The 21,798-nt window shown below is 42.5% G+C and overlaps 1 protein-coding gene across 3 annotated transcripts in view; it reads right to left on the bottom strand.

Annotated features, from left to right (window-relative positions):
- UBE2Q2 (ubiquitin conjugating enzyme E2 Q2) overlaps positions 1-21,798 on the bottom strand; it is a 42,404-nt gene that overhangs the window by 7,338 nt on the left and 13,268 nt on the right. For all 3 annotated transcript variants that reach the window (XM_060279096.1, XM_060279098.1, XM_060279099.1), the window contains exons 2-9: positions 19,378-19,482; positions 17,798-17,902; positions 17,005-17,061; positions 14,624-14,761; positions 13,570-13,654; positions 6,162-6,222; positions 4,391-4,481; positions 4,088-4,146 (exon numbers count right to left, since the gene is read on the bottom strand). In XM_060279096.1, the coding sequence (XP_060135079.1) occupies positions 4,088-4,146; positions 4,391-4,481; positions 6,162-6,222; positions 13,570-13,654; positions 14,624-14,761; positions 17,005-17,061; positions 17,798-17,902; positions 19,378-19,482 (701 nt within the window). The remainder of the gene's footprint in view (positions 1-4,087; positions 4,147-4,390; positions 4,482-6,161; positions 6,223-13,569; positions 13,655-14,623; positions 14,762-17,004; positions 17,062-17,797; positions 17,903-19,377; positions 19,483-21,798) is intronic.

Below are 21,798 nucleotides of genomic sequence, written 5' to 3'. Positions count from 1 at the left end.
GGAGGCGGCTTTCCGCAAGGCGGAGGACTGAGAGACGCTACCAAACAGGAAGCGCTGCCACCGAGCCAGGAGCCGCTCCGCGCTTCCCTCGGCAAAAAAGGCGCGACCTGCAGCCGTCACAAAAGCCTCCCCGAGCCCAGCTGACTGGCGGCTGTCAGAGCGCAGACAAGGAAAAGCCTGGCGAACCGCTGACAAGCGGGTTCAAGCCGCTTGTCAATGGACTCAACAAAGGAGGGGGAGGGAGTGGGAGCCTCCGCACGCAACAGCACCCCTCCAAAGGCGCCACAAGCCAGCCCTAAAACTGGACACGTGGCCTGAGGCGCGCGAAAACAGCACCCTGCCGCCCAAATACCGGTAGCTGGCGGCGGTTAGAGCGCTCCCGCTCAGAGCGCTAGCCTAGAGCACGGAAAACACGGCAAAAGCTTAAAATTAGCCCGGCCACTAAAGCGCTCCCGGTCCCAGCGCAAGCAAACGGAGCGTTCTGGACTGCTCCCCCTTCAAGCAGCTAAAAAGCCGCTCGACGAAGCCTATGCAACCGAAAAAATTACCCCCCCCCAACCGCACCCCCCAGCAGGGAACACGCAGTGAAGGTACGGCACTAGGATGAGGGGGTGGGAGAGGGGCTGGGGAAGGGTTAGGGTGGGACAGGGCGGGGATAAGAAGTGATTAGGAAATCAAGGAAACACAAGGAAAACGACGATCCAGCAAGCCTCCTCCTCCGGCTCCCAGAGGCTCAGGGCGCTCTGCGCGCGCTGCTGGGCGACAACCCGGCAAGCCGCCTCCTTGTGTTGTAAGAAGACTAGACTCAGCAGCAGAATAGAAATAAATGCAAAACTGCTTGCACACACCAAATATTTTCCTTATTTTGTGTATCACTTTGCATCTTACTTAAGACACCCACCGAAAATAAGCCACCCTGTGGTTTTTTTTAGGAAAAAAGTTATAAGATGGTGTCTTAAAAAAGGGGAAACACGGTATATGGCCTCATTTATGTGTCATGTGTGAATGTGGGGGAAGGGGGCAAACCTTCTCTCAGAGTCAGCCGGCAGGGAGGTATGTATGAAAGTTGGAAGGAAGCAAGACAAAAACCACCTCCAGGTGGTCCTTACAGGCAACTGACAGTCATGAACAGTATCCAAGGTTTCCAGTAGGAGGAAAGACAAGGTGGAGTGGGGACAGGTCACAACAGGCCAATTGCTGGATTCCTTCTTTGAGCAAAGGGGGATCATCACTAAAGTCTGGTGCCACCATTCTCCAAAACTTTTAAATGTCAAACAAACAGAGCTTTGCTTTCAAAGCAACTCTTCTCACACAGCCGTGGGAACCACTGCTGCTCTTCTCACACCCACACATCCCCCTATCAGCTGGTGGCTTTGGAGAGGCTGGCCTCACACAGTTTCTCAGCCAACAGAGTTCAGCTGGAACTCTGCCCTCCCTCTGCTATTTCCAACAAGTCTGTGGGAAGGTGCAGAAGACCCAAAGGCAGCTCCTTTTGATCCCTAGAGCTCCATGATATTGACATGGGGATGGGGAATCATGCAAAGATGCATTGCTTGTGGGACAAGGAAAGTCCCAAGGCTCTATGACACAGAGTACAGTGAGGGGGGAAGTATTTGATCCCCTGCTAAATTTGCCTGTTTGCCCTTTGACGAAGAAATGACCAGTCCATAATTTAATGGTAGATTTATTGTAGACAGAATAACAATAGGAAAACCCCCAGAAACCCAGAAGACAAAAGTCAGAGACAGATGTGCATTATAATGAGTGAAATAAGTATTTGATCCCTTTGCAAAAGATGGCTTAGTACTCGGTGGCAAAACCTTTGTTGGCAATTACAGAGGTCAGATGTTTCTTGTAGGTGGCCACCAGGTTTGCACACATCTCAGGAGGTATTTTGTCCCACTCCTCTTTGCAGATCCTCTCCAAGTCAGTAAGATTTTGAGGCTGATGTGTAGCTACTCGAACCTTCAGCTCCCTCCACAGATTTTCGATGGGATTAAGATCTGGAGACTGGCTAGGCCACTCCAGACCCTTAATGTGCTTCTTCTTGAGCCACTCCTTTGTTGCCTTGGCCGTGTGTTTTGGGTCATTGTCATGCTGGAATACCCACCCATTTTCAATGCCCTGGCTGAGGGAAGGAGGTGCTCACCCAAGAATTGAAGATACATGGTCCCGTCCCTCGTCCCTTTGATGCGGTGAAGGTGTCCTGTCCCCTTAGCAGAAAAGCACCCCCAAAGCATAGCATGTCCCCCTCCATGTTTGACTGTGGGGGTGGTGTTCTTGGGGCCGTAGGCAGCATTCCTCCTCCTCCAAACACAGCAAGTTGAGTTGATGCCAATGAGCTTGATTTTGGTCTCATCTGACCACAACACTTTCACCCACTTCTCCTCTGGGTCATTCAGATGTGCATTGGCAAACTGCAGATGGGCCTGTACATGTGCTGTCTTGAGCAAGGGGACCTTACGGGCTCTGCAAGATCTTAGTCCTTCACGGTGTAGTGTGTTACCAACTGTTTTCATGGTGACTATGGTCCCAGCTGCCCTGAGATCATCGACAAGTTCCCCCTGTGTAGTTCTGGGCTGCTTCATCACTGTTCTCCTGATCATTGCAACTCCACAAGATGAGTTCTCGCATGGAGCCCCAGGCTGAGGGAGGTTGACAGTTATTTTGTGTTTCTTCCATTTGAGAATTATTGCACCAACTGTTGTCACCTTCTCACCAAGCTGCTTGACAATAGTCTTGTAGCCCAGTCCAGCCTTGTGCAGGTCTACAATCTTGTCCCTGACATCCTTGGACAGCTCTTTGGTCTTGGTCATGGTGGCTACTTTGGAATCTGCTGGATTGATTGCTTCTGTTGATAGGTGTCTTTTGTACAGGTACTGCAATGAGCTGGGATTACAGGTAAGACCTCTCCCTTACAGAAGCTCATTACATACAGTGAAGATACTGTACCAGGTTGCCTGACATCTGGCTGGTTGATAGGGGATCAAATACTTATTTCACTCATTATAATTAACATCAATCTCTGACTTTTGTCTTCTGGGTTTTTGGAGTTTTTCCTGTTGTTATTCTGTCTCTCACAGCTACAATAAACCTACCATTAAAATTATGGACTGGCCATTTCTTCGTCAGAGGGCAAACGGGCAAATTTAGCAGGGGATCAAATACCGTATTTTTCGCTCCATAACACACAGTTTTTTCCTCAAGAGTAAGGAGAAGTCTCTGTGCGAGTTATGGAGCGAATGCCATGGCTCCGGCAGCGCTGTGGGGCGGGCGGGCGGAGGGAAAGCTGCAAAGTGAGGTGACTCGCCTGCATCCCAACTGGTACCTTATGGATGGCTTTTCCCTACATGACCCAGCCTGGCAGGAGAGTCAGTCACTGGAGGGCCTGTATGTTTTACCCCACCCTTGGAAGAGAGGCAGGTGGCTTTCCTAGGGTTGCACTCCCAACTGTGAAACTCCTTCCCAAATGGTTTTTATTGTTGCTTCCAGTGCCACCTGCTTGAATAACTACTCTAAGGTAGCATGGCTTTAGTTGTACAATTGCTGTTTCAGGATATTCATAAGATGCCTTGGATACATTTGTAGGGTGGAAATACAGTATGCCATTAAAACAACAGTTCTGTTTAGTTGATTGCAGTCTCTGGGAGCTCATGACCAGGACTTGTAAACAGGGGTGTTCTGAGGGGGAGTTTGGGAGTGCTGTCTCATGGAGTACATAGGACCAAGAGACGTGGATGGCGAGGGAGCTGCTGCCGTGACCTGCAACAGCTACGCCATGCTTGTCTTCCTGCCCAAGAATGTGCAGAGTTGTGGGGTTGGACTAGATGGCCCTCATGGTCCCTTCCAACTCTATGATTCTAACTACAACACTTATCCTGGTAGAGCCAAGTTAGGAAACCTCCTAGGTCACTGTTATCTATGACAGATGTTTGCACTGCATAAGACTTCCAGTGGAACATCAGGTGGCCACAGAGCCATGAGCTAAAACATAACTTCCCAAATGTTAATGTAACAGCTTTGTGATTTATTCTTAAGAAAACACTGTGTGTGTGTGTGTGTGTGTGTTTAAAAAACCAACACCTACCCGCCAGTGAGCACAGGAGAGACCACTCTCACAAATGGAGGATCAAAGGGAAAGTTATCCTAAGAACAAAAAAAGTAAATCCAAAAGTCAAAAACTTTCTAAATTTGATGCCCTGTTGCAAATACATCATTCTGAAATCCTATATTTCAATTCTTTTTGGTTGCAATATGGGATTGTATCCAACCAAATTCTACTCAAAGTAGACTCAATAAAATTAAAGAACATAATTCTCATTAATTATTTGCTTTGGATTTACATACCAATGAAAACTTTTACACACAGTGGATACTGTTTTTCTCTTACCTTAAAAGAGAAGTTGAGCAAAATATATTCTACACCTTCTTTTTCTTTTAAGACTTGAAGATCACTATGCAATGGGCTGTCAGGATCAACCCTACCAATGGAGAATGAGGAAAAGCAGAAGGATTGAGTCACTCAGTTCTGAGTGGTTATCACTACCTTTCGCAAACAACGAGGCGTGTTGAGTGAAGCATTTCCTTCAGAATGAAAGGTCAGCTGTTTACAGGGTGTGGCCCACCTGCAGTTAAGGGTCCTAATGAACATGCTGGCTGCAGGCAAGTGTTTCTCTGGAGGGAACTGCTGAAGTCATCAGGGAATAGGGATTATTCCTGCACATCAGCTGCAGACTTACCGGTAGGAGTCTTGAGGAACAGATTCCATATCCTAAGACTCTCTGTTTCACAGGAATCTCAAAGAATGTATGACTTAATAAAAAAATGCCCACCAAGTCTCTAGACTTTGCATTCTTAAAGATGGATGTTAATTAAACAGTTTAAATTTTTTATTTTCTTTATGTTTTGGTGCGTATTTTTTAAACTGTTTTTGGAAGAATTCTTTCTTGAGAACAGTTTATAAATCTGTTAGATAGATAGATAGCAAGCAGTTTGAAATACTCCTTATGTATTTATTGAAATGCATAAGGAACAGTTTGTAGCCTTGGGGAGGAGGAAGGAGTTTTGGGGTGAGAAGAAGGATAGATGAGATGCAGCATTCAGGGCTGCTGTGTCTTGTTTAGCACTTCTTGTATGAATAAAAACAAGGTTTAGACAATATACAGTGGTACCTCAGTTTTTGAACAGTTTAGTTCCCGAACAACTCGGAACCCAGAACGCTGCAAACCCAGAAGTAGGAGTTCCGGTTTTCGAACTTTGCCCCAGAAGCCGAATGTGCTCCTGAGCTTCCATTTTCACTATTGCGCAGCTCATTTGAGTCCTCCGCATAGTAGTTAAGGCTTTTTTCATCCCGTTTTACTCTTGCGCGGCAAATTGAAGTCCCCCCCCATTGTAATAAAGGCTTGTTTCATCCCATTTGTATCCTTGAGCAGCTAATTTAAGGCCCGCACCCACCATAATTAAAGCCTTCTGTTTCTGATTGCAATGTTCTGAGGTGATATTTGGTGCTTTTGTTTTTGCTATTTTTTGTTTGTGTGGCTTTTTCATTTTTGTGACTGTGGCTTGTTTTTCATTTTATGATTGATTGATTGATTGATTGATTGTGTGACTGTGGAAATGGATAAAAGCCCCCCATCCAAACAATGACTACCTGCACTGATGCAGGCAAGAAAAAAAATAATTTTAATTTTTATCATCTACAATATTGTCTTATTTATTTTATAGTACAGAACATTGATATTGCTTTCATTTTACGGATCAATGGTCTTGTTAGATAGTAAAAAGTTTTGGAATGCTTTGGTTTTGGAACAGACTTGCAGAACTGATTAAATTTGAGAATGAAAGGTACCACTGGACACTGTGTCACAACGGGAAGGAATGCCTCTCCTGCAAGAGTATCAGCCCTCTGCAGTTTTAGAAGCACTTAAAAGTCTGTTTTTTAAAAGAGATGCATTGGCTAATCAAGCGACTTACAAAAAAGTCTAGAGTGACAACCCTAAACTTAAGCAAATATGCTAATCTGCAACCTAGTATACAACTTTCCTAGGTGCAGACATCAAATTATTATCATCATCATAAACCTTCACCCACCAACCCAGCTATCCATCAATAGCAAAACCACTGATTTAGGACAGTGTTGGGGTGGGGGGAAGTGAACTTACCTTAGAAGTTTTACATGCCAATCATATAGGCTGTCGTTTACAAGTTCCACTGAATAAATCCCTGCAGAAAATGGAAATGAAAAGGGTTGCTTGCTTACATTGTTACTAGAAAACACACCCACGCCCAAACCCAAGATAGCGATCTAGAACTCCACAAAGGTTGAATGCAAAGAGATGCTGAGTTCTGAATGAGCAAGGTCCTCGACATTCGGATGTCGGGGTACCACTGTAATTTTTTTCAAATGTGTGCAATCAATTTAAATTACCTTTTTGTCAATATTCATTAAGAAGACTCAAAGCTCAATTCAATAAATCCAAGTATTACTCTACAAAAGCCTCTCCTTCTTTCTGTATCTTCAGTGGGCTGCACTTTCCAGTTATTCTGGCTACCCTTTTTTGGCTATCTAAGATATCTAACAGTTGGAAAGGCAATAGGGATAATGCTTCTCTAAAACATACGTTATTTCATTGTCCTATACTGACATATTTTTGGCAGAAGGAAACTGTAACCATCAACCGAACTGTATGGAACAACCTTACATTTACAGAGCAAAATATCCTCTTGAATATTTTCAAGCACATGGAACCCTACAAAAGGACAATATGAGGGGACTCTACGTGTCCTGACCACAGCAAAAAGACAGATACTGAAGAATTGGAAAAATAAAAATGAGGCTCCCTTCTATGATTGGATTGAAGACTTATACAAACTCGCAACAGATGAACAACTTGCATATAAACACAGACTTGCCATGGACAAATTCAATGATATTTGGAATCCATTCTTACAAATACTGTAATAGGTTAAGATCTGGAGGAGTACAATAACAACTTTGTAAAGTATATACAGTGGTACCTCGCAAGACGAATGCCCTGCAAGACTAATTTTTCGCAAGACAAATGCGTCTTGCGATCTGATAGTGACTCGCAAGATGAATTCGTTTTGCGAAAAATTCGTCTTGCAAATCGCGGTTTCCCATAGGAATGCACTGAAATTTAATTAATGCGTTCCTATGGGCAAAAAAAACGAAATTTCAATGCATTCCTATGGGAAACCGCGATTCGCAAGACGAATTTTTCGCAAAACGAATTGACTCGCGGAATGAATTAAATTCGTCTTGCGAGGCACCACTGTAGTTTGGGGTTCTCCCCTCCCCCCCTTTATTTTCCCTTCTACACGGGTGCTGTTTCTCATTTTCTCTTATTTATGTCTCATCATGTTTAGAGCACATATAAGTATGTACTTTTTGAACTTTCAATAAAGATCTCTGGATAAAAAAAAAAAATCTAGCTAACCTTTTTATAAGTTAAGGTAGCCACCCAATTAAAACTCTCATAGAAGCGAAAAAGTCAATGACAGTTTTTGACATCCTCTGGGAACCCTTGTGTTATTTCTGCAGCTGCAAGGACACACTCAGATGTATACATCTTTGCCACCACCAAATGCCTAGTTTTGTGCTCAGCATTAACACCCTATGAATGCCACTGAGGCCCCTAGACACAGCCTGACGTTGTGGAAAAATCACTACTGAAAAAAGCCTTAAAACTCAAAATGGAGGTAGCTCAAACAATGTCCTTTACTCCTCTACTGTGCTATTTCAGGAACCGGACTACATACAGAATGAAGAGGAGAGTCAGATAATTGGATGGCTGTGCTGATCTATAGGAGAAAATCTACAAGTAAATGCACAATTTTTCTCAAGAGAACATAGGGCAAAAGCCCTGGAGCATGCCAGTTTCATATATAATAATAATAATAATTTATTATTTATACCCCGCCCATCTGGCCGGGTTCCCCCAGCCACTCTGGGCGGCTTCCAAAAAAACAGAAATTCTAAAATACAAAAATCCATCAAACATTAAAAGCTTCCCTAAACAGGGCTGCCTTGAGATGCCTTCTAAAGGTCTGGTAATTGTTCTCTTTGACCTCTAGTGGGAGGGCATATGCTAATAAACATAGAGAACTGGAGGATTCTGTGTGACTTATTGTATTATATTGGAAGGATCTTGCTGTTGTCTTTGAACAAGGTTTTAGCTCTTAGTTAAGGGGGGAGAGAGAGAGAGAGAGAGAGAGAGAGAGAGAGAGAGAGAGAGAGAGAGAGCGATGGCAGAAAATTTCAGCCTTTGCCCCTCATACGCAAAGTTAGGGAGAGCTGCCTTTAAAAATATGCAGCAGCCATGAGAGGTGGAGGAAATCAACTGGTGGTTTAGACCTACAGAATGCGGAGTACATACTAGGAACGCAACACAGGGACTTTCTGGTAAGCTGGGAGAGGAAACTGTCAACTGTGATTTGATTAACGAGAGAGAGACAGAGCATGAGAGAATGGTTTTCTCAGGAAAAGCATTTTCAAGGCCAGGCCATTTGTAAGCAAATACTGAGACAGACTAGATATTACACTCTTCAGATAAAAGCTGGGGTTTTCCACACTTTCTTTCTGTGTGGGAATTTGCAATTGACTTTTGATTCAGAGAGGGAGTCCTGTGACTGGTGGACAGGACTGTGAAATTTGAGAGTATTTGTGCGTGTTTTTTTGCTTAACACAGATTTCAAACTGTTTGATGGTTGTTTAGTATTTCACCTGCAACACTTTGATAAAGTGCACAATGTTTATAATTTCATTTTTAAAAATATTCTTAAAAGTATGAATGCCGAACTGAGTGCAACAGAGGAATAGCTCAGAATTTGAAAGCGCAGACACTAGGAAAGAAGGCAAAACTGTTAGGTTTTGCCTTTAAGACTGATGTGGTCAATGGTGCTACACAGAGATGTGTGTTTGTAACCTTGTTCTGAATGATAGCACACCTGTGAGCTTTTGCTAATTTGAATAATTGAAGGTAGAGTTTGCTTACTGTAATGTGATTGGGTAATTGACTATTTTGAATTCTGTATTTAAGCAAATGGTTCATGGGTGTGGTGGTGGTGAATGTGTTGTGAAATGAGAGGAATGGAGTAGAGGAGTGTGGTGTATATAGTTGTAAATAAAAGAAAGCAAAGATACTGAAGACGACTTTGTTATTTCGTCGACCCTGCCGTTGTTGCTACTCGGTTGGTGTGTATTTTGCCCAACATCCGGTTATGGGCCCAGAAACTGCGCATGGGTGTTTGAACTGCTTGCTAAGAGGGCTGCGAAGCTGAGCTATCTGCCGGTCAATAAGGAGCCAGAAGTATATCCAGGATGGATGACGGCGAAAAGACGGCGCTTACCTTTCCTCAACTAACTGATGGTAATTATAGTCTTTGGTCCTTTAGAATGAGGGGATTACTCGAATGTAAGGACCTGTTTAACTACGCCACAGACACCCCTCCTCAGCCACTTACCCCTGAATGGATACGGGGGGATAACAAAGCCAAAGCTTTTATAAACTTAGCAGTGTCCGACCAGCAAGTTGTATATATCAGAGATAAAACGTCGGCTAAAGAGATGTGGGAGAGTTTGGCTGCGGTCCATTTGAGAAAAGAGTCCGCGTCAGCCTTGGCTTTTTACCGCCAGCTTTATCAGGCAAAGCTGCAACCTGGCGGTGACTTGGCAGCTCACCTGAGACATTTACAGGAAATCAGGTTGGAGCTTTTGAGAAGAAACGTTGTGGTTCCTGTTAATCAATTTTGTTTTATAATCCTCTGCTCATTAAACAAAGAGTATGATGCAGTCGCAAGCCAGCTCGCTTTGGTCCCTCCTGACCAGCTGAGTATTGAAGGCGTGACTGCAAAACTGATGGCAGAGCTGGGCAGGCGAGACGCCTCTGTTATGCCGGTTCCCAAAGAGCAGAATGTGCATTCAAATGACAATAGGGATGTTGTAGCTTTAAGAGCCAACAAGAAATGCTTTGCCTGTGGCCTTTTGGGACATTTTGCTTTGGAATGCAGAGCAAAGAGTAAAAAGACTTCCTCTAGGTCGCAAAAGGGACACACAGCCACTCAGGCATGGAAGCCTTCGCAGCGACCGCAAAGAGGTAGTCGACCCGAGCCGAAAGCATTCTTTGCAGAACCACAGCCTTATGAGGTTAAAAGAGGTAATTGGGACTTTTTCATCATCGATAGTGGCGCATCACAGCACTTGTGCAGCAATCGCAGTCTCTTCATAACTTACACACCAGAGACTGGAAATGTACATTTAGCGAATGGAATAGTTTTGCCCTCACTTGGAAAGGGTACTATAAAACTGCATAGTTTGAATATTACTATATCAGATGTTGTTAATTGCCCTGAATTGTGTGGGAACTTATTATCGGTTTATCAGTTTGCACGTCAAGGTGTTAGAGCTAAATTTACTGAAAAAATGTGCCAGTTTTATCGGGCCAACAAGCAGGTTCTCTATGCAAAACAGACTCATGGGCTTTACAGACTCAAGTTTCACTCCTCTTCAGGAGGAAGCAATAGCTGTTGTGGTGTAGCCAATAGGAGCAGGCAGGGGTTCGCAAATTGCCAGCCACATAAAAACTGCTTACATGAAGCTCACCGCAAACTTTGCCATAAAAACTTTGCAGATGTTTTGAAAACACGGGATATGGTGCATGGTCTAGAGATTAAACCGTGTAAATTTTACATGAACTGCCTGTCATGCTGCAAACATAAAATTAAGGTGGCACGAAAGGGCAAAAGCACTATGAGAGAAGTAGCAGAGCCTTTTGAAAGGGTTCACTGTGATCTAGTAGGACCATTGCCAGAATCACTTGGAGGGTCCCGATTCTGGCTAACACTTGTGGACCAGAAAACCAGATATGTTTGGACATATGCAATCTCTAAGAAGTCTCAAGCATTAGAAATGTATAAAAAGTTTTGCAATTGGGTTAAGACTCATTTTGGTAAAAATATACAAAATCTGTACTCTGATCTTGGAGGTGAATTTATGTCCCAGGATTTTGAAGAGTTCCTAAATGCGCAGGGGACAGTACACCAAGTGTCATCACCTAGGAGTCCCTGGCAGAATGGGATTGCTGAGGTTGTTAACAAAAACCTACAATCTGGGATAAAAACAATGCTCCATGATGCTCAACTTCCTGATAGCTTCTGGGCTGAATGTTTGAGCTGTTACACGCATATAAAGAATCGATCCTATCATTCTGCATTAACAGTAACACCTTATGAAATGCTTTTTGGAAAGCGTCCCAATCTAAAGTATTTGTGTGTTTGGGGCAGTGATGTTATGATGCATTACCCAGCTAAAGGGAAGCTGCAGGAAAGAGGTATCCCGGGTAAATTTATGGGATATCAACAAGGGAATTATCGCATTTATTTACCAGACACAAAAAAGTTTCACCTTACCCGTAGCATTATACCTTCAGTACACTGGGATGGTGTAGCTGAGTTTCAAGATAGTGATGGTCTTAAAGAAATATCCCCAAAGAGTACAGCTGATGCTAACGAGCAGCCAGTTGATACCGATCCTGACAGTAATCAGTCAGAGATTGGAGAATGTGAATTTAAAGGGGAACAAGAGGCAATGGACAACTCAGACCATACTTTAAGTCCAAAGCCCTCTACTAGCTGTATTTCTGAAGTTTTAGAAGGAAATTTAAAAGCTGACAGTGAAAGTTTACCAGAGCTTAGACGCTCCAGTAGAATAACTAGACAGCCGCAGCGTTACATCAATGAACAACAGCTACAAAGGCAGAAACGACAGGAGCAGTTGTTTAAACGTAGAAATATTGCTACTGTTGATGAGGAAATAGAAGAAGTTGCAAACAATGTATACTGTAACCAAGTTAATTTTGAACCAAAAAGTTTTAAAGAGATACAAACCATGCCAAAGTCACAAGCTCAACAATGGAAAAAAGCGATAGACTCTGAGCTTGCATCTCTAAATCAAAATAACACGTGGACTTTTGTGAAGCAAACACCTGATATGCGAGTCATAGATTCGAGATGGGTGTTCAAAGTAAAACTTAATGATAAAAATAAAGTAATGAGATATAAAGCTAGGTTAGTAGCAAGAGGATACCAACAATTGGAAGGCATTGATTATGAGAATGTGTTTTCTCCGAGTGTGAAGTTTGAAAGTATAAAGTTGATGATGCTAGATGCTGTTAAAAATGGGTGCGAATTGTACCATTGTGACATTTCCACAGCTTATCTTAATGCCGATTTGCATGAAGACATATACATGAAAGTTCCGGATGGTGTAGATGCTGCACCTGGGGTAGTTTGTAAATTAAACAAATCTCTGTATGGCCTGCATCAAAGTGGCAGGAATTGGCACGAAACTTTAAAACAAACCTTGATTGAATTTGGGTTTGTGCAGGGGAAAGCTGATAATTGCATTTTTACCAAACAATGCGATAATTCTGTTGTCAAATTGGCTGTTTATGTTGATGATTTATTATTTTCATGTAAACATTTAAAGGAATACCAGTTGTTTATTTCTCAACTTGGTAAACGTTTTGATGTAAAAGATTTGGGAAAAGTTAAGAATTACCTGTCCATGCAAATAGACAGGGATGCAGATGGTTCTTTTGCTGTACATCAAACTGCAAAAATAAGAGATTTAATAGAAGTGCTAAATTTGGAGAACGCAAAAGGAAAAGAAACCCCATTAACATGTGGATTTACTTTTACTAAAGAGGATACACCTTTTCATGACAAAACACTTTACCGGTCTATATTAGGAAAGCTGAACTTTATTCAGCGCGTGTCCAGACCAGACATATCTTTCAGTTTTAATTTTCTTTCCACATTTGTGGAGAATCCAACCAAGCAGTGTTTTCGAGCGTTAAAAAGAGTGGTGCTTTATCTTAAACACACACTGCATTACAGATTACATTTTAAGGCACATAATCTTACGGGGTTCGATATTTTTTGTGATGCATCTCATGCATCTGAACATTTCAAATATAAAGGTGTGTCCGGTTTTGTTTACAGATACAATGAATGTCCATTTGAATGGAGAACGCGCAGACAGCATATAATTTGTATGTCAACCACAGAAAGTGAACTTTGTGCATGCTCTGAAGCCATCAGAGACATTGAATGGTTTTTGCAGTTGTTTGCAGACCTAAAAATAAAAGTAAAATTACCAATACCTGTGCACATTGATTCCCAGAGTGGAATAGCCATTTTGACATCAGAAGGCAATACGCAACGTACCAGAACGTTACGGTTACGCTTGGAGTTTGCAAAACAAATGATTAATGAAAAAATGATTACTTTTGAATACGTAGCTGGACTAGAGCAAATAGCAGATATTTTATGTTTCAGATTTGGGCACATTTACAATGGAAATCTATGCATGTCTACTCATGGCTATGTCCCAGATAGTTCAGCACAAGCAAGTATACTATACATCTGGAAGGCACCACAATGGGCACCCCTACCATACATTATATAGGATTGCAGCCTTAATTTTGCACATCGTAGCCCCGATCAGAATAGTATGTTATGATTTTGTTCATAAAAGATGCAGATACTCACCTGACTTGTAACTCTGTGACCTATATATATCCCTGAGTTCTTTCATAAGTCGATCTGAAGCCTGGACAGACCCAGAGACTGCGCCCTAAAAAGAAGATAAGGGAACTCTTAAAAGAACAGTACCAGGGCCATTAAAAGGCTGTTTAAAAGGAGGCTACTAATGATCAATATTGCAAAACTGGCACACAATAATTTAGGACACTAATTTTAAACATTTAACAAGTTAGAAGATAGAAAAAACAATTTTTGGTAAAAGTGATTTAAATTCTTTCTAGTGGTGCCTCACTAGATGAATTTAATTCGTTCCACAGGTCTTTTCTAATAACGAAAAATTCATCTAGCGAATCCCATAGGAATGCATTGAAATTTTTTTTTGCCCATAGGAACACATTAATTGAATTTCAATGCATTCCTATGGGAAACCGCGATTCGCTAGACGAATTTTTCATAAAACGAATTCGTCTATCGAGGCAACCTCCGCTCGAAAAATCCTTTTGTTAAGCGGAAATTTCGTTAAGCAGGGCATTCGTTAAGCGAGGCACCACTGTAGAAAAACCATTTTTGGTAAAGTGATTTAAATTCTTTCTAGTGGTGCCTCACTAGACGAATTTAATTTGTTCCACGGGTCAATTCTTATAATGAAAAATTCGTCTAGCGAAGCCCATAGGAATGCATTGATATTTTTTTCTTTTTTTGCCCATAGGAACGCATTAATTGAATTTCAATGCATTCCTATGGGAAACCGCGATTCACTAGACGAATTTTTCGTAAAACGAATTCGTCTAGCGAGGTACCCTCCGCTCGAAAAATCCTTTCATTAAGCGAAAAAATCGTCTTACAGGGCGTTCGTCTAGTGAGGCACCACTGTATATGTATAAGTAGTATAAGTGCATACACAGAAAGCATGGGGAGGCTGTAACCTTATCCTCCCAATATAGCTATGAAATTTACGGAAGTCTGCTAAAAGTACATACATCCCTGCAAGAAACGGTGCAGAAAATGAAATGCCTTATGCATTCTACAGCATGCTTTCATTTGTTTAATCCCCACTTACATTTAGGTGGTCTTCCCTTTGACTCTTTCGGATTTTTTCTAGGATTGCCAGGTTCTCTTTCTCAATGCCATCATCTTCTGTCTTCTTTCCATCAACAGGTTCTTCCTCCTTCATATCATAATGATCCAGATCAATATCCTACAAGACAAAATTACTATACTACTTAAGAAGAACAGGGCCAACAAAAGCAAAGTTCATGTGCCTTAGTGCTTTGCATCAGTCAGGGTTTCTCATACAGGGCAGGGATGGGGGAGAACACAAGCAAGGGCAAAAATGAGGGTGTATCTCATTGGCAAAATGTTTACAAAAGCAATTGAGATTTCACGCCTGTTTCTCTCACCCTGCCCTAAATGTGCACTATTGGATCAGGTGAAAGGGAAGCACAAGCCCCACATTGCTTTGAACCCAATTATCTCAGGTTGTAAACAGGAATATGCACACCGGGAGGAGAGTTGTAACGGACTCGGCTGGCTTGCGACAGAAACCCCAGAGTGGAAAGTGTTAAACCCAACCTTCCTTGTTGAGTGACGCATTCCATTCCTGAGGGGCGGGACTGCCATGAGTTTAAAAGGAATGGGGAGCAGTTATTTCGATAGAGTTGAGAGGGGTTTTGGGAGCGGGAGCGTGTGGGTAGGAGATATCACGAGTGTTTTTGGAGAAGTTTATTAGAACTATATTATTCAGCCAATGTTATCTGTAACCAAGAACATGATCTAAGAGCTGATACGCATGAAACCATTACGCATTTTACAAGTCCTCTAGTTTAATAAAGCTTTCTTAAATGTTGCATTAAAAAAACGGATGTGCCTAGTTATTCCAGTGAAGTATTCTAACTCAAAGGGGTGGTGACTTTAGAGAGGAGGTTAGACTAAACCTGAGGAGCAGGAAAATAGTTTAAAACCTCTAGGTCAAGCCCAGGGAAGACAAGTGCCAGGAAGAAGGTGCCACAAAGTAGCAACAGGCTGCTGAGGTGAACCTTTGGTAAAAGGGAATCCTGACTGTGAGCACAAGGTGGTTCCTGATACACTTGCCGGGAGTTAGAAGGTATACTGAGCCACGTTATTGGGAGAACTGGAACTGCACTTCGATTACTAGCAGATCCCAAATATAAACAGGCAGTTTATTTGGGGCGCAAGAAGGATAGGTGGGTTGTTTATGAAATAACCAAATTTAGTAGGAGAACACTTCAATCCCCCAGGACATTCTATACAAGATCTCAAAGCAGCTGTTTTATTACAGAGAAATTTCAGGAACAGACTGGAAAGAGAAGTTGCTGAATTGGAAATCATTACCAAGCTTAAAACCATGGAAGCACCTGGGATGAATAGAGACATCGGATTCTTATCTCATTATGCATGATCAAGCTTTCTTTAGCACCTCAGCCCAGGACTAATTGCAGCCATCAGCAGCCATTAACAGCCATCTACAGGTTTACCACTCCCATCAGCCCATCACCCATTCCCACCCACCCCCACCACCCTCTGTATATATATAGGGTCTGACACTTCTGTTTCTAGTGTATCTGAAGAAGTGTGCATGCACACGAAAGCTCATACCATAATATAAACTTAGTTGGTCTTTAAGGTGCTACTGAAGGAATTTTTTTATTTTGCTTCGACTCAGACCAACACGGCTACCTACCTGTAACTATGAAATAACCAGTTTCCTTCAGCACTCTGCTAGTGTTATAGAAAGGGAGGCACATTGCATGGGTGGGATCCGCACATATTACGTGGGATCATCAAAGGTTTAGTGACATCGCCGGGATTGTCGCATATTTAATTGGTGGCAAGCCAGGGTTCGTCGCAGAGTGCATAAGAGCTAAGGGAAGCTCTACTGCAGGGTCCCTGGCAGTCAGACAGATATGCACAATGCTGTTTAGGTGGGATAAGGATTGCACACAGAAGGGTTATTGAAGTTTAGGAGGGCAGATCTTGGCAACATTTCAATTTATTTCCCCATGGTTTCTACTCCTCTTTCCCCAGACAGATTCTAGAATGACAGAAGCCAGAACAAGAATAACAAAGACACTGAGGTCCAGCTCTGAGGGCCTTCTGGCGGGTCCCTCACTGCAAGAAGTGAGGTTACAGGGAACCAGGCAGAGGGCCTTCTCGGTAGTGGCGCCTGCCCTGTGGAACACCCTCCCACCAGATGTCAAGGAAATAAGCAACTATCCTACTATTAAAAGACCTCTGAAGGCAGCCATGTTTAGGGAAGTTTTTAATGTTTAATGCTGTATTGTGTTTTTAACATTCAATTGGGAGCCGCCCAGAGTAGCTGGGGAAACCCAGCCAGATTGGGCAGAATATAAATAATAAATTATTATTATAACAAAGAAAGCATGCACGTGCATGTACAGACAGATGTGCACACACACATACTTCACCCATATCTTCCTCCTCCTCTTCTTCTGATGTAACCTCTTCCGTTGTTCCATTCTGGAACATAACAAAATCAGATTCTTTGTTACTATCACTTTTAGTTTAAAAAAGAAAGAAAAGGAAAAGTATGCTAGCGGCCAAGAGGCTGAATAAGTTTAAATTTGACCTCTGCTATAATCTCACTAGATGGCCACAACACATGCTAGCTTGAGCATCCCATTCCCAATAATAACACTCACTTACTTTTCAGGGAGGTTTTGTCCCGTAAGGTTTACAAGATAATGCACATGATATGCATTCAAAGCATGTTACAAATGCTAAACAGCATTACTGAAAATAGGAATTGAGCTAACGAGCTATAAAGAAGCACACACAGAGATGCAAACATATGCACACACTGAGTGCACTAGAGAGGTGTCTGGTGGTGAGAGATTAAATTCTCAATGAGGCAGCGCTATGACGGCCACAGTGAGCTTCTTAAAGCTGGAGGAGAGTAAGCATCTTGCATGTAAGGGAGGAACAAGGAAAGCTTCGCCCTCCATTAACCGACTAAGCAGCAGAACCTTAAAGTTCTTTATAAGCCTACCCTGCTTTGTTCCATCACTAGTAAAGATACAACATGACACTCATCTCAAACAATGAGGAATGTTGGCTTCCTTAATACGACAATGAGCACCACTTGCTCTGCTCTCCTATGTCTGGTCAGCAGCATGCTTAATGTGGGTTCAACAATCTGTGCCCACATCAAGCAGACCTATTAGCACCTGTGAGCCAGAGGAAGATTAGGATTTACCTGGCCGGTCGGCAATGGTTGATCTAACATTTCAACATCGGGATGCTGAGGAAGATTATATAGTCTGCAGAGGTCGCATATCAATCGTTTCAATTGTTGGAGAAGCTACAAAACAAGTAAAATGGCTTGTGAATGGTTTGTTCTCATGTTTTATTTGAATGAAAGTTTGCTGTGCTGTGCCCTGAATCCTGTGCCCAACAAAGAGGATACCCAACCTCTTAAACAAATGACTATAATAAGCCCTTTAATATACAAAGGCTATAGGTTGTTAAGTCTTAGATTTTCTGGTACTCAGATTAATAAAGCAACAGCCTCCATTTTGTATCTATCCAGCTATCCTGTGAGGGCATGCAGGACGGTCCTCTTGACCTGCCAGTACCACCTGAAGGAATTGCTCAATTGAAAGCACATACCCTGAGCATTGAAGTGTGCACATCAGAGACAAGGATTCGCTTGAACCCTTTTCCATGATGTATCAGAGTTCCATATGCACAGGAGACTGAGAGGAGATATGATTGTTGTTGTTTAGTCGTGTCTGACTCTTTGTGACCCCATGGGTCCCCTATCCCACTGTATGCAGTATGATTTACTTTCAAGGTTTTTCATAGAATCATAGAGTTGGAAGAGACCACAAGGGCCATCCAGTCCAACCCCCTGCCAAGCAGGAAACACCATCAAAGCATTCTTGACATATGGCTGTCAATAAAGACCTCCAAAGAAGGAGACTCCACCACACTCCTTGGTAGCAAATTCCACTGTCGAACAGCTCTTACTGTCAGGAAATTCTTCCTAATGTTTAGGTGGTAGAAATACATATGTTGGAAAGCCCAGTAGGACTTCAGCCCTCTGCTTTGGACATGTGTAAAGGCAGGGTAGCTTTAAAAGTAAATACTGTACAAGAAACCACTATGATTTCTTAAAGAGGCCTTTCCCAACCTGGTACCCTCCATATGCTTTAGAGTGCAATTCATATTATCCCTAACCATTAGTCATGCTAGCTGGCGCCACTGAGAGCTGCAGTCCCACAACAACTGGAGGGAACTGGGTCAGAGAAAGCTGCATGAAATAATCACAACCGGAAGCTCTTCTCCTGCTTGCAAGTCATAATACAGCCAACTGTGATAAGAAGAGAGGGCAGCACTAGTTTCAGTTCTGGCACTATGTGTTAAGAGGTACTGTCACAATATCTAGAAATTGTTTTTGACAGGAAAGCATGAAAAATCCCTTCTGCTTTCTCCCATACAAATGGACAATTTTGTTCTTTATAACATGCCCCCCTCTCCACGCAATGCACACTTGTTTACTGCTTTCTGCAATTGATAAAACATTTGTGGAAGTTACCCTGCATGAGCCTTTGCTGTGACTAAATGGTTTCTGCAAACTGAAAAAGACACATTCTAGATCAAATCTTTTTAGATGGCCAGCTGGTGAAGGAGTGCCACTTGTTAAACCACAAGCAGTATTTTTGCTTAAAACAAAAAAAGGCACCACCAAACAATGGCATGGCTGTGGGTTTTGACCTAATGCCCAGTTTATAACCAAATGCCAGATTAAGCAAAGGAGGACAGGTGATCTCTTACCAGAGTATTGCTCTTTTTAATATCATCTAAACGCTCCAATACTGAAGTCAAGTTGGGGTCATCTGATTCCACAAACCATATTGGCGATGAAGAGGGATAAGACTCCTGCTTAAAATAAATAAATAAATATGTATTATGCCTGAACTACACATTCATATTTCATATTTCAATGCTTTTGGAGAACTGTACCTGTTAAAATATAAAGTATGTCCCATTATCAAGGTGAGAGAAAGAATTTTTTTTAAAAAAAACCCCAATAAAGCAGACTTCTGCAACTCCCCATCTCAACTCCAGACAGACACAGAAAGTCAATTATGTAGAGTGGGCAACTGTTTTCCAAAGCAGGGAGCACACTTGGCTATGAAGATTTAACTAATTGCCGGAGGAGAAAAAGCACCAACTTCTTCAACCACCATCTCAACTTTTCCTATTTTTTTCTGAGGGTACAACTACTTTCTTCTAGGAAAGGGTCACTAAGACAGCTGCGCAAATTATGCTCATGTAAGCCACTAGCCAAGGGGTGTGTGTGGAAAATTGCCTGCCTACATATCGTAGTAATTTGTGGCCAAAATCAGAAGGTAAGTGTTCCTGCTAGTCAGCAGGAAGCAGTTTGTGTCTGGCCAATTTGAGATGTACAACCCCCCCCCCCCAATTGGCTTTTTGAGCCATTGTCCTAGCCGGAAATGGATGCTCCATGCATCATTATGCACCGCCAAGGAGATAAGAACTGTGAACACATTCCCCTTCCCAATTTTAGCCTCACAACAATTCTGTGAAGTAGGTTGGCCTGAGGTAACCCAGTGAGCTTCAGAACAGAGTGAGGATTTCAACCTAGTTTGATACAGTGGTACCTCAAGTTGAGAACTTTGCCCCAGGATGAGAACGGAAATTGTGTGCTGGCAGCGCAGCGGCAGCAAGAGGCTCCATTAGTGAAAGCACGCCTCTAGTTAAGGACAGTTTCAGGTTAAGAACGGACCTCGGGAACGAATTAAGTTCGTAACTAGAGGTACCACTGTAGTGTTAACTACTGTACCACACAGGCCTTGCCTCCAGCTCAGTTCGCACATAAAGCTAAGCCAAACTATGGTTTAGTGGGAATGAGCAAGAATGAAATTGTGCCTGCTTCACTCCTGGCTGGTACACTACTCAGAGCTGGGTCAAAGTGAGTGAGTCCTCTACCGCTTCTTGCCTACTTCCTTTTCCCTCCAGCAGGGGAGGGGAGGGGAGGGGTCTGTAAAAGAAAGCAGAGCAGCAGCAGAGGTAGGGAGTGAATCCCAGATCCAGCTTGAAGGGGACTGACTCCAACTTGAAATGAGACTATGCATTTGGAGCTCCTCCTCCAAGGTCTCATCCCATCCCAAGAGAGTGGTTATTTACAAGCCTATGCTCAGAAATGGCACTAATAAATGCATAAGGAATCCCAGAGCAGGGCAGGTTTGGATGCTGGAAACAGATTAAAATCACTGGAGAGTCATGAAGCTCCCCAAAAGGGCATTGGGTCAAATACTGTCCCCTCAGCCTAACAGGGTTTTTCTAAGGTAACACAGAACGTGGCTACTTTCACGGCAGCAAGTTTCTTATTGGAATAATTAATATAACACTTCTTTCCATTTCATATAAACCTTTCAGGCATAATTAGCTCCCTCTTGTTCTTTCCTCACCCTCCCCAATGCTAATTAAAATACTCTCCATACATAAACACGCACTGGAGAGACAGAATTCATTGGAGAATCCATACTTGAGCCATAATTACTCCAGCAAGTAATTATATAAAAACTGAACAGGTTAAGTATGGCTAAAAAGATGTGGGACTGACTAACCTTTCTCGAAGGAACTCAAAAAAAACAACCCTAATTCAAATCATCTCAGACATACGTACACACACTCTTCTTAAAATGAGATGTCAGGCTTAATGCTAAAAGAATCAATGCAAACCTAAAATAAGATTTGTTTGCTTTTTAAAAGAAAGCAAAGCAGCTTGGCTTTGTACCACCTTCAAGAGACAATCCAGGCTCACCCTCATTTATAATGCAACCCTTGAGGCTTGTTTGCTAGTCTGTGGACACTGGCATCCCCCAAGTGAGAAGGCTTAGGAGAACACCAGACACAAGACCTGACTGACATGAATGTACAGAGGAGAAGGAAGCAAAGTTCAACATTTCCACTGTCCCAACAAAAGGTTGCTACCTTGAAACTGCATGCAAACAGCACCTTCAGAGCTGCCACTTTTTGTCAGGGAGGGAGAATTAAACTCATCCACCCCACTCGCTCTGGCCCCAATGCTGCCTAGGCCCTACTCCCTGGCAGCTGAAATTTATTTTTTTAAAAAAATATGCATCATAAACGCATTCACACAAACAATCTAATGTCTAATTTGGCCCTTAGTAAACTTCTAACATATCTTTACACCTAGAAGTGGAA

Source organism: Zootoca vivipara, chromosome 9 (genome assembly GCF_963506605.1).
Source record: "Zootoca vivipara chromosome 9, rZooViv1.1, whole genome shotgun sequence".
NCBI classification, from domain to species: domain Eukaryota; kingdom Metazoa; phylum Chordata; class Lepidosauria; order Squamata; family Lacertidae; genus Zootoca; species Zootoca vivipara.
The sequence above is the reverse complement of the archived record's forward strand: the minus strand, read 5'-3'. Positions and strand labels throughout refer to the sequence as shown.